Consider the following 10974-nt stretch of genomic DNA (forward strand, 5'->3'; position numbering starts at 1 on the left):
AGCACATGAAATTACAGCTTAATTAAAAAATGAAATATATTATATATATACAGCGTCACCGAGGGGCCCCCAAATAAATTCTGCTTAAGGACCCATAAAGGCTTCGGCCCTGCCGGCTTTGCCCGTCAGGGCTTCCATGCTATTGTAATATATAGGCTATAATATATATAATAAAATTCGAACAGTAAAGTTCATATCCCAATAATTCGAACTTCAAAAACTTGAGGCGAGAACATTTGAGCCGAAAGATGTTGCAGAATGAATTTTCGGCTGAAACAGTTGGGGTTCTAATTTTTTGGATCTGAGTTTCACCATTCGAATTCAGACACGCATATCTTGTTATTGAGAGCATGTGATTCAAACATTATACACGCGGTATCTCAGCTCACAGAGGCCGAGTTTCACTTCTCACTGAGAGGAAGCTAGTTTATAAACATCTCACAATAAGGAAGTGGGGATGTCACAAGGAGAAACCTTGAACCAAACTGGAAATATCTACAGCTGCTTTCTATAAACTGGGTAAATCACATTTGTACATTTAATTGAATGCTATTTCTGCCGTGTTTACCATGGTTCAAATGAGAGATTCATTCATTGTGTTTCTAACCGGGCTATCCAGAGGGGTCCTGTCTGCAGCATGTTGCCCTACCTGGTGTTTCTGCTGCTGAGTCTCTCCACACACACACATGGAGAGAACCCTGCTATCAAGCTCATCCTCACAGACAAGGGACTTCAGTATGGTGAGACCAACGTGATATGCTTTGAGACACTTTCCTTTCAATTTATTGATTTGGATGTATATTGATTGTTTGATCAAACTGCTCCTTTATGGGACACAAAATGTAATGAGGTGAAACAACATAATGACTGAGATAAAAATTTTAAAAAAATCCAAAATGATTCACAGCTTGTGTGTTCGTCACTTATCATGCCCAGAAGAAATGGCTTTATTGGAATTGTTACAGCAGATCTTCTGGAATGAAATTGAATTATCCATGATGATCCATATCTTTGATTATTAGTCCAATCTGACATTCTTCTTCCCATTGTCCTACTCCAGGGAAACACCTGGGAGCAGGGTTTGTGCAGGACAGGATAAAGAATATGTCATTTGCCGACATCAAAGGAAGAATTGGCCTAGTGAAATATGTCCTCAGTGGGTAGGTAATGAATGTCAGAGAAAGATAAGCTGGGTTCCTAGACCAGCCTGTCAGTCCTTGGCACACCATCACTGCCTAATCAGATTTAATATTGAAGAGTCTTAGCTACTATCATGTTAACATTTAGCCATGGCTGTTGCCACAAGGGCCACAATAAAATATTCAATAAAAACAATATGCTCTCTTCTCTCCTGTTCCTACAGGGTGTCTGTTTCTCAGTGTGATTTCCCAGAACCCACAGTGGACTTTTATGAGGGGATCGGCTTCAAGGCAATGATCTCTGGCCTGAATATCAGAGTGATTGGGAAGTTGAAAATCAAATTTGGATTCATGTGAGTTATGACATAACAATACTAAAAACCTAACAATAGAATTGTTACCTTATATTTTTGTGATGAGTGTAGTATGTATCAAACAATACTAATGACTGAATGGTTATTGAATTACTCAAATGACTGTACACAGAATGAATCTGGTTTTTATTATTGGTTTATGTAAGCAGAAGTGAAACAGAGAACTTGCTGAGTGAGATAGTTGTTTACCCACAGTTCTGCAGACAACGTGATTAAAATGTGTTTCCTCAAAGGATGGATTTTGCTAATTTTTTGTGTGTGCGTGTGTGCATTCATGCGTATGTCCATTCGTCTGTTTGTTTGTGTGCATTTTATTGCAGACATGTGGGTGGTTCCTTTGACCTGGCAGCTTTTAATGTAGGTGTGACCTCTGAGGTGAGGCTGGGTGACAATGAGGGACACCTGTCAATCTCCAGCGAGACCTGCTCTGCTGAAATTGGTGATGTCAACATAAACTTCCATGGTGGTGCCAGGTGGGAAGTTGACTGTTGTATTATAGAGATGGAGAGATTAATATATATATATAAATATATATATATGAGTGTGTTTGTGTCTGTAATAGAGTAAGTGAATGGGGGAGAGAGAGAGACAGAGAGAGAGAGACAGAGAGAAAGGCATCATAACCTTTCTGTGAACTTTTTTTTACAGTTCAATATCCAAGATGGTTATAAGCATTTTTAAGGATCATTTCAAAGGTGAAATACAGGGGAAAGTAAGTATTGTTTTCTTGGTAACCTATAGATTCTCTCTACTCATCATCATCATCATCTTAATTCTAAAACGTGAACAAGACCAGTAGTGTTGTTGTAGACAATTTTCCATGGACACAGTCAACTCTCTCTCATCAACCACAGGAAATAGTATAATAGTACGTTGACTTTGCTTTGTCAGAATCAATTCATGATAAATACTGATATCAAACGTTTTGTGACTGCACTCAGATCTGCCCAGCAATCAAGCAGCAAATAGAAGACCTGGAGAGACAACTAGTGGCCATTGCAGGTACTGCATTTGGAAGTCTTAAAACGAGAACACTGACAACACTGACACACACAATGTGTGCCAGTTGTCAATCTGTTAGTCATGTTCACTGTGTCAGATGGTAATCCGTTAGTGATGTCTTCTGTGTTGCTTGTGGTCCACCAGTCTCCTTTCAGGTTGGCTCTGATCTGGTTCTGGACGTCCCTCTCTCCAGCTCCCCCCTCGTGGATTCTGCCAGCCTGGAGCTAGACTTCAAGGTAGAGCAACTTCCGCCTGTCTCACATGGATGTTGTGGATACACCTCCACCAAACACTGGTCCTTCAAACACAGTGCACATCTGATCTGAGTACCTCAGAGATTAAACCTCAAGGTAGGGGTATGGGGTCCCCACTGTCCAACCTCAGTTGACTGGACCCCTAGAACTGGGGTTGAGAAGGCCTCTGTAAATTCACAGCCATCTCCTCTGTTTTGGGGATGTTGAGCTACAGGTAGTTCCTCTAGCACCATCCAGAAAAGTCATCCACCAGGCCCATGAACTCCCCCCTCCTGACCATCCCCCACACCCCACAAGAGCAGTGTCACCAGAGAACTTCTGCAGATGACTAGTCTAGACTTGTATCCATAGCTGAAGGTGTACAGAGGGAATGGGAAGAGGGACTGTACCGTCCCTTGGTGAGCCCCTGAGCTTTTCACCACAGGGTCACCACACACAGCTCTGTAGCCACACAAATTGGACTGCCCAATAGTCAACCACCTAAGAAACCAATGGGGCTTCCATCCCCATTTGCCTCCTTTTCTCCCCCAGTAGCTGAGGCACTGGAGAAATGCTATCCAAGTCAGGATCCTTGCTAAGCTTGCTGCTATTAACGATATCTTGGTCTCAGAAAGTCCCAACATGTTGGGGTTTGTGTGTCATACAGGGTGAGTTCTACAGTGCCAAGAGCCACACAGATCCTCCCTTCCAGGTGCAAAACTTCTCTCTGACCCGCCAGGACTCTTACATGCTCTCACTGGGCATGTCTGAGTTCACTGCCAACTCCGTTTCTTACTCCTACTTCTCCACTGGGGTCCTTGTGGCCCACATAACGGACAAAATGGTGAGTTTTTCTGCTGTATGTCTCACTCAGTGTCTGTTTTTCTGCTACTGAAAAACAACTGTCTTCATGTTCTGCCTCTAATGTGTTTGGTCAGATCCCAGCGGTCTCTCCTCTGCGTCTCAATACCAGCTCCTTTGGTAAACTCATCCCTCAGGTAAACACATTTAGTCTTGAACCCTTTAATCACACCCCATTCTTAGAACAGACACACTACCGGTAGTTGCTTTTCTTAATTATAGGCAGGTATCTGCAGTCATCCAGTGGTGAGATGAACAAATGTCAGATATCAAATGCACCTCCTTTTTCTCCTACTGTTTCTTCTCCTCCTCTTCCTCCTTCTCCTCCTCTACCACCTGTTCTTTCTCCACCTTCATCTCCTTCTCCTCCATCACCTCTTCTTCTACCTCCTTCTTCTTCTTCTGTTTCTCCTCCTCTTCTCCTTCCTCCTCCTCCAGCTGCCAAAGCTCTTCCCTGACCTGCTGATGGAGCTCAGTGTGTCGGCCAGGAAGGTTCCCATGTTCTCCTTTCTGCCTGGGGAGGTGCAGCTGGGGCTCCCAGGCATGGTCACCGCCTTCGCCGTTCAGAACAACGCAACCCTCACCCCGCTATTCAAGCTGCAAGCTGTGAGTACCACTGTGACTCTATGGGATGTCCTATATATTTCCCAAGTTGTCTATGTTGCAATATAACTCTCTGTGTTGATTATTCATTCCTGTTCGGTGAGTGTCTTTGCTGATAGATTTGATCAGATGTTGTCTCTCTGCAGGACTCAGTCTTCAGTGGTCAGGTCTCCATCTCAGGGAACAAGGTCCGAGGCTCCGCAGCGCTGAGCAAGTAAGACCCAGAAGTTGTCTGATGAAGATGCTGCTTGTGTTCTGACCATTATCACTCAGTAACACAACTCTCTTTCTGATAGTTTTACCCTCACACTGGTGTCCAGTGAAATTGGACCGTTCAAGGTAGGATGGTTGAACAGAGAGATTATGTCATCATATACATATGCGCACTGATCATGATATAATACATGTATTTCTAGACAACAGACCTTGAGAACTTGTTGCGGTTCGGGATAAAAAATGGAGTATTGCCCAAACTGAATGGTGAGAACCTGGGTTTTAAATATACGACATTCAACAGACAATACACTATTCTAATGAAGTGAAACTCATATTGACCCAGTGTGAAGCACAATTAGATGTGATTTCCTTTGTTTCAGCCAAACTGGAAGAGGGGGTGGTTTTACCCAGTTCACATCACATCCAGCTGGTCAACCCAGTCCTGAAGGTGAATAAGGTCAGTAACCATGCTATTAACTGTACATCCATTATGTATGGAAGTAGACCTTTTCTATGAAACAGAACATTTCAACATGGCTTACCCCATCTTCTTATGCCTTTCAGGGTTTTGTAGATTTTTCCTCTAATGTTGCAGTCTAATCTGTAGACAAGGGGCACCACGAGCCAAGGTCAACAATCAAACTGACTGTTGTTTTCTGCAAATATGACTACACAAAATTGTATGACAAGATGATTGTTACTGATTAACTGTTTTCAAAAATACAATTGCTAAAATGTTGTGAAGTGAAAATGATTAAAAGTACACCCTCACACAGTTGTTTAAGACATTTATTTGTTTTGTTTTTAGTCACAGAAAAAACATTGTATATCCAGGATAACCACAAGGTCTAGAGAACATGACTTTCATTAATGTCCAACTAGTTCTGGAGTTGACAGGGCTAAGGACCTCAATCTCCCACTCCTGTGTGAAACTAAGAGCAAAGCACACAATATTCTTCATGTCTACAAACAGGCTAGTATAATCTGTACATGACCAAGTACAACATCTACCACACCATGTTCATGTCATTTTTTGTTGTTGAGACTTCACTTTGACATTCTTGGAATGTGTACCCTTGATACATTGTTTTATTTACACAGCCATGTTTCCTTCAAATATTGTGCATTGTACGACACTACAACCAGAAAACCTGTGTCTGCAGCCAAGCACACGGCAGGAGCCTAGTCATGGAAGGAGGGCCAAAACTCACGACAAGCTGCTGAAGGGGCAGCAGATCTGAGCAATGGAGGTTATAAACAGGGAAGGGGAACCGATATCTGGCTCAGATTAAATTCTTTATAAATACACCCTCCCATTTCCCCTTTCCTAGATAATCTCTAACATCATTGGATTTGTGAAGAAGAAACATGGTCCTTTGAAGAGTTGTCACAAACCCAATCATGTCTGATCTTTCCTTTCAGGAAGGAAGGCTGTATTATTATAGATCTCAAACAGAGCCTGGGTCAGTTTGTAGCACCTGAATGGAGGAGTGTATTATATGGCGTTGTGGAACAGAAACAACTCAGCTGGTAGGTAGCTGTACAGATTGGCAGCTTTAGATTCTGTTGACACGTCACATAGAACAGCGTCCAAAACAAATAAATACTGACTAACAATAACTGACTACCAATACCAGAGGTAGAAACACTTGACAGTTTCGTTCAGTCATAAATACACATGTTCAATAAATGGTGAGAGCCATTGTAGTGGTTCAAAATATATATAATTGCAACAAGGATGGCACAATGTACTATACTGAACCAACTGCAATGACGATGGATTCTGAAAACAACCCGTGGTGTAAATCGTCACCTTACTGTTATGTAAATAAAATATATTTGAAAACAATAAGTTTTAACAATAAGCGAACTTACATGAAATTCCAGTTCGCACAATCCTGAAAATGAAGCAGAGTAGCAATACTCTCAATAAGTGTGTAGTCTTTGAAAGAGGATGTATGTAAAGTAGCCTTACTTGTGGCCTTACTTGCATTTTTGTCAGTTTGACTCTACAAACTGTCACTATGATAAGAGAAAACGGAAGAGGAAAAGCCTGGCGACATACAAGAGGCACTATGTGAATTCAAAATATTAAAAGACTACGCGTCCCACAAGACTCAAGTGCAACCCTGTTCAACCCAGTGTTATATCATCAGCTGGTCTCTACTGATGTGAGGTGGCTGAGGGAAGGAGGAGTGACACACAGGAAGAGCAGTGGGTTGAAACAGGATGTGGATGCTCTGGCATTGAGGTGGTCACCCCTCTGGGGGGATAATGTTCAGTTTCATTCAAAATGGCGTGCTATCACTTCTCAGCGACGGCTGCCGCCATGGGAGCACGCAACGTGCCACGTGCGGCGACAGCCAGCTCCTCAATCTCAGCGTTTAACCGCCTAATGACCCACTCCATCGCCTCACGCCCCTGAGAACAAAACACACACACGAGAAGGTCAGCAGGAATGTGATGTCATTTGCCATCCACTAGCTTTACCTGTGAGAGTGACAGGAATACACACGAGTGAACACACACAGAGAGAAAAGGGGGAGAGGAGGTCAGAGGTCTTACTTTTCCAGCGTTAGTAGAGATTGTATTGGCCATGAGGCCTTCCAGGTAGCTACTCAGACTGAACCCTTTAACAGTGATCAATGCTTCCTGTGTCAGCACCGTCCTAAACACACAAACAAACAGTTAAACAGATATATATATATGCAGCATCAGCTAAATCAATTCCACAACTTGTCTTATTCCCACGACTGTACATGACAGAAAGAAGACATTTGGTGTTAAATGGCACTCAGTGTACAGAGCGACACCCTATGAGGATCAACTGCTGGCTTACTTGTCCGGGTCCTGTGGGTGAGGTCTGTAAGTCAGCTTCTCGTCCACAGACACCATGTTAGTGAAGGAGATCTGGGGGAGGGAGGGGAGAGACTCAGGGTCATACGGCCTGAGTAACATACGGCCCACAGAAACACAGGTAAACTGCAGGGCTAACTCACATTAGAAGACTTGAGCTCGAAGGTCTTCTCCTTGGGGTCCACCACCGAGTGCTCATGGACGTACGTGCATGTTCTGGTCATCCCAATGAGCTGAGGAGAGAGAAGAAAGGAAGAGGAGACGTTAGAAGTTGATCTTCCAGATGGTGACTGTGCCCCTGATTATTTGTCTGTTTTTCCCCCCCTCACAGTCAAGGTCACTGAAGCAGATTGTGGAACTGCTCCAATTGAAGACTTTCCTCAGGAGATTTCCCTGAATACATTTTCCATACCAACATTGGCCAGCTCCAGTTCCAAGGTCTGAGAAATATTTACCCAACTCTTACCACTGTCACTGACAAAACTGGTTAGTTTAATTCTAGTGGATAAAACGACCTTGGTTGAAGGTCTCCAAACAACCTTCAAAACATGATGTAAACGACTTAGAAAACACATATCATGTAACTTCCTGTTTGTAAACTCCTGACACATTTTCCACAGAAAGGTTATGCCCTTACACAACCCATCAGTTTGGGAAAGTGGTGAAATTAAAATATAAGGCATCTGGAAACTAGGAGAAGTCATGCCCAGATCGAGGGTGAATTTAGGGAGAGTCCTTTAGAACAACAACGACTTCCTGGAACGGAAGCACCCTGGTGGGTGAGGAGAGCGATGCTGTACTGAGAGACTTACAGTGTTGGCCATGGACGGCAGACCCCACTCCGTACTGAGCAGCCTCCTGCTGTGGAGCCGTCCCTGGGTGTCCACACCACGGTCCAGCACATCCACGCCCACCACGCCTGGGTTCATGGGGTTCGGGTACTTCTGCATGGCCGCCTTCGTCACCGTCTCCCAAGGGTGGCTGAGGAGGAAGGGACAATGTTATTATCTGACTACTACTGGAGCCACAGAACATCAGCTCAAACATCTAAAACACGTGAATGCACAATAACAAAAATTACATTAAAACTATATAATAACACCTGGTTTCAGATGGTTAAACAATTTATGTTTTATTTGTTTTGGGGTGATGTCAGGGTTAAGGGTTGTTTCACCAACTGTGAATAATATACCGAAACACATCTGATATGCCACAGTGGACCATACTAATGAAACCGCAAGACAGATATGCATTATTCTGACTGAACACAATTATGTTATATGCAACCCAATACTGTAACTGTGACATAACTGTCCACCGTTGACTTTCTAAGTATCTAATATGTGGTTCTGTTTATTTCATTTAACTTATAATTAGCCTGTGTCGTCCACACATCACCGAATTGATGTGCCTTTGCCAATGAGTTATGACGGTACAGTAATTCTATCGTATGTACAGCCGAGACTGTTACGTAAGTGAGAGCGATACATAATGTTACTGTGTGGACAGGCCAGGTCGTGGGGTGAGATGAGATCGACATCATTTCCCAAACGAGACAAAGTTAACAAACACGTGTAACGCGTCACATTCTGAAATTTGGTATATCGCTTCCAGACAGAACTGGAAACCTCGCTTGTGGCAGAAGCCGCAAAATGAGGCTTGCTAATCGTTAGCTACAGTACGCTAGACTAGCCGTCTGATCCTACCAACAAGGTTGCCGTCGTCTAAAGTTAGCCCTCTTAGGTCTCTTGTGCAACTTTTAGGTAGCTCAAGCCGGTCCACACTCCAACACAGATTCAGATATTAAACATGGACGGCTAAGTTGACTATGTAAATACTTATTTAGCTACACAAGTCTAGCTGTGTTAGCTGTTGTTACGTGGTCGGCTGATGATGGCTACATAGCTAAAGTCAAAGAGCTAGCTAGCCTAACGGGACCAAGCCAACAAAACTCCACAAAAGAAACTTCAAATAACCATCTAGAAAACAGTTTTAGAAGTAAAACGGAATGAATGACTGTAAGATGAAATCATCACTAACTTGAATATGTGTTCTGATGTCCAGATCTTCATTTTAAAGACCCTTTTTCCAGAGCTCGGGTAACGGTGACAGATGACAGCGTGACCGCTTCTTCTGTGAGGAAGGTGAAATAGGAAACGGATCAACAGCCCCCCCTCACGGTCAAAGTTTGCGCTGCTCCACCCACTTCTCGAAGGAAACACCAATCAAATTGCGCATTTTCACATGGATAATGTATTCTGCTCTCTGAGATCTCTGGATTTTTCCAATCGTGTCTTTAACAGTGCTCCGCGTGCATGTAAACGGTGCGATTTGTTTGACATAACATTTGACATGGAGTAGAAACTAACGACCTAACAAGACCTAACAAGGTGCAGATTCCGGAAAAGTAACAGCATTCAATAATAGAAAAATGCACGCTTGGGTCATTTTCAGTGGCCCAATTAGATAAACGGCTTGTAATTGGCATGCACTAATAAATTCAAATCACACACATCATTTGCAGAAACCAAGAAATATAAAGAGTGACTGTACAATCCTCTATGTTGTATTTATTGAATGGTACGAGTATATATAATTGCTCTCTTGAGGGGCGGTACCTACTGGCCGCCCAGGCTGTCAATCACACGATGACAAATTACGCGTGCGTGTTTCGTAGACAAAGTTTACAACGTCATCACGCACATATCCGACCTGTCCTTGAGCGGAAGATCACTGGCAAAATGGTTGCATACTGGAGACAAGCGGGCCTAAGGTACAATTCTAACATTTTCAGCTGTATGACAAAATATGCCTGTATTCCATCAGTAAAATCATGTACTTATGTACATTTTCTACTGAAATGCATACTTGTTTGTAACCTGTGTTATGAGCGATAACAAGTTAATCAGCCAACACGCTAGTTTAGCTAAGCGCTTTTTTCCCTTCACCGCCTGTTATAAGAGGCGTATTTTACGTTACAGTTCACTTTCGCCAGTGTAATAACTCTCGATATGGCGTTGTGTGTATGTCTCAGAATGCAGTTAGGGCTCGGATTCGTGTGTGTGCGAATAGAACAAAATACACCGATTAACGTCTGCACGTTACTCTGCCCTCTACAGCTACATTCGCTTCTCTGCGATCTGCGCGAGTGTCGTGCGCTCGGCGCTCAAGCCACAGTTTAAAGCTGAAGCACTGAAGCTCGCTGAAGCCAACGTCAAAGTATCTAAACCAAAATAAGCATGTAAGTATTTGCGCTCATCGTCCAAACCAAACAGTCAAGCATTGGCATTGCAGTTATGGTTCTGTTGGCAGGAGGGCCACACGTCATTATAGATCATAAAAAAAAATTAAAAAACATCCAAGCAGCCCATCTGGCCAAGGACTTCAGTAACCAAACTGGCAAGGAATTAACTTTCTTTTACATCAAACTCTATCCTCATGATCATTGATTGTGCTTTTCAGGATCTAAGGTCATCTTAAAGACATCTAATGGGAATTCTTCTGGGGTGTGAAGACCAGCCCTACAAATCTGTGCGTCTGTGATTGGACAGAGATGGAAGGATGACATTTGTCTGTTGGTTGGTGGAGAGATGTGGGAGCTACAATGTTGTTCTTCTTTAATTAGTAACGAAATAAATAAATTACTGTATTAAAACTATTTGAAATGGGACATTACTGTTTGTCAATTTA

General features: G+C 43.0%; 3 protein-coding genes across 3 annotated transcripts; 2 read left to right on the forward strand and 1 right to left on the reverse strand.

The window, feature by feature from the left end:
* The first annotated feature begins 400 nt into the window (after nucleotides 1-400).
* LOC134018382 (lipopolysaccharide-binding protein-like) lies at nucleotides 401-5411 on the forward strand. Its single transcript, XM_062458298.1, has 16 exons — nucleotides 401-519; nucleotides 620-740; nucleotides 1061-1160; nucleotides 1364-1492; nucleotides 1834-1986; nucleotides 2162-2225; nucleotides 2455-2515; nucleotides 2660-2751; nucleotides 3416-3592; nucleotides 3687-3746; nucleotides 4048-4215; nucleotides 4359-4426; nucleotides 4509-4551; nucleotides 4629-4692; nucleotides 4809-4885; nucleotides 4993-5411. The coding sequence occupies exons 2-16, from the start codon at nucleotides 638-640 to the stop codon at nucleotides 5026-5028; spliced, it is 1395 nt and encodes a 464-aa protein (XP_062314282.1). The 5' UTR covers nucleotides 401-519; nucleotides 620-637; the 3' UTR covers nucleotides 5029-5411.
* On the reverse strand, nucleotides 5204-9476 carry LOC134018383 (PRELI domain containing protein 3B-like). The gene is made up of 6 exons (XM_062458299.1): nucleotides 9325-9476; nucleotides 8097-8265; nucleotides 7428-7517; nucleotides 7268-7338; nucleotides 6994-7096; nucleotides 5204-6849 (listed from the first exon to the last, which is right to left on the reverse strand). The coding sequence occupies exons 1-6, from the start codon at nucleotides 9354-9356 to the stop codon at nucleotides 6733-6735; spliced, it is 582 nt and encodes a 193-aa protein (XP_062314283.1). The 5' UTR covers nucleotides 9357-9476; the 3' UTR covers nucleotides 5204-6732.
* A 425-nt stretch (nucleotides 9477-9901) lies between these two features.
* Nucleotides 9902-10949, forward strand: atp5f1e (ATP synthase F1 subunit epsilon). The gene is made up of 3 exons (XM_062458300.1): nucleotides 9902-10057; nucleotides 10404-10525; nucleotides 10747-10949. The coding sequence occupies exons 1-2, from the start codon at nucleotides 9933-9935 to the stop codon at nucleotides 10519-10521; spliced, it is 243 nt and encodes an 80-aa protein (XP_062314284.1). The 5' UTR covers nucleotides 9902-9932; the 3' UTR covers nucleotides 10522-10525; nucleotides 10747-10949.
* Nucleotides 10950-10974: the final 25 nt, after the last annotated feature.

Source organism: Osmerus eperlanus, chromosome 4 (genome assembly GCF_963692335.1).
Source record: "Osmerus eperlanus chromosome 4, fOsmEpe2.1, whole genome shotgun sequence".
Classification (NCBI taxonomy): Eukaryota; Metazoa; Chordata; class Actinopteri; order Osmeriformes; family Osmeridae; genus Osmerus; species Osmerus eperlanus.

What these genes read in the sequence shown, in the direction of transcription:
- LOC134018383 (XM_062458299.1), bottom strand. Translation starts at nt 9,356, where the DNA reads ATGAAGATCTGGACATCAGAACACATATTCAA. An exon ending in TGCCGTCCATGGCCAACACT is followed by an intron (nt 7,518 to 8,096) that starts GTAAGTCTCTCA and finishes CTCTCTCCTCAG; the next exon opens with CTCATTGGGATGACCAGAAC. An exon ending in TCGAGCTCAAGTCTTCTAAT is followed by an intron (nt 7,339 to 7,427) that starts GTGAGTTAGCCC and finishes TCCCTCCCCCAG; the next exon opens with ATCTCCTTCACTAACATGGT.
- LOC134018382 (XM_062458298.1), top strand. Translation starts at nt 638, where the DNA reads ATGTTGCCCTACCTGGTGTTTCTGCTGCTGAGTCTCTCCACACACACA. An exon ending in CCCACATAACGGACAAAATG is followed by an intron (nt 3,593 to 3,686) that starts GTGAGTTTTTCT and finishes GTGTTTGGTCAG; the next exon opens with ATCCCAGCGGTCTCTCCTCT. An exon ending in TTGGTAAACTCATCCCTCAG is followed by an intron (nt 3,747 to 4,047) that starts GTAAACACATTT and finishes CTCCTCCTCCAG; the next exon opens with CTGCCAAAGCTCTTCCCTGA.
- atp5f1e (XM_062458300.1), top strand. Translation starts at nt 9,933, where the DNA reads ATGACAAATTACGCGTGCGTGTTTCGTAGACAAAGTTTACAACGTCAT. An exon ending in TGGAGACAAGCGGGCCTAAG is followed by an intron (nt 10,058 to 10,403) that starts GTACAATTCTAA and finishes TGCCCTCTACAG; the next exon opens with CTACATTCGCTTCTCTGCGA.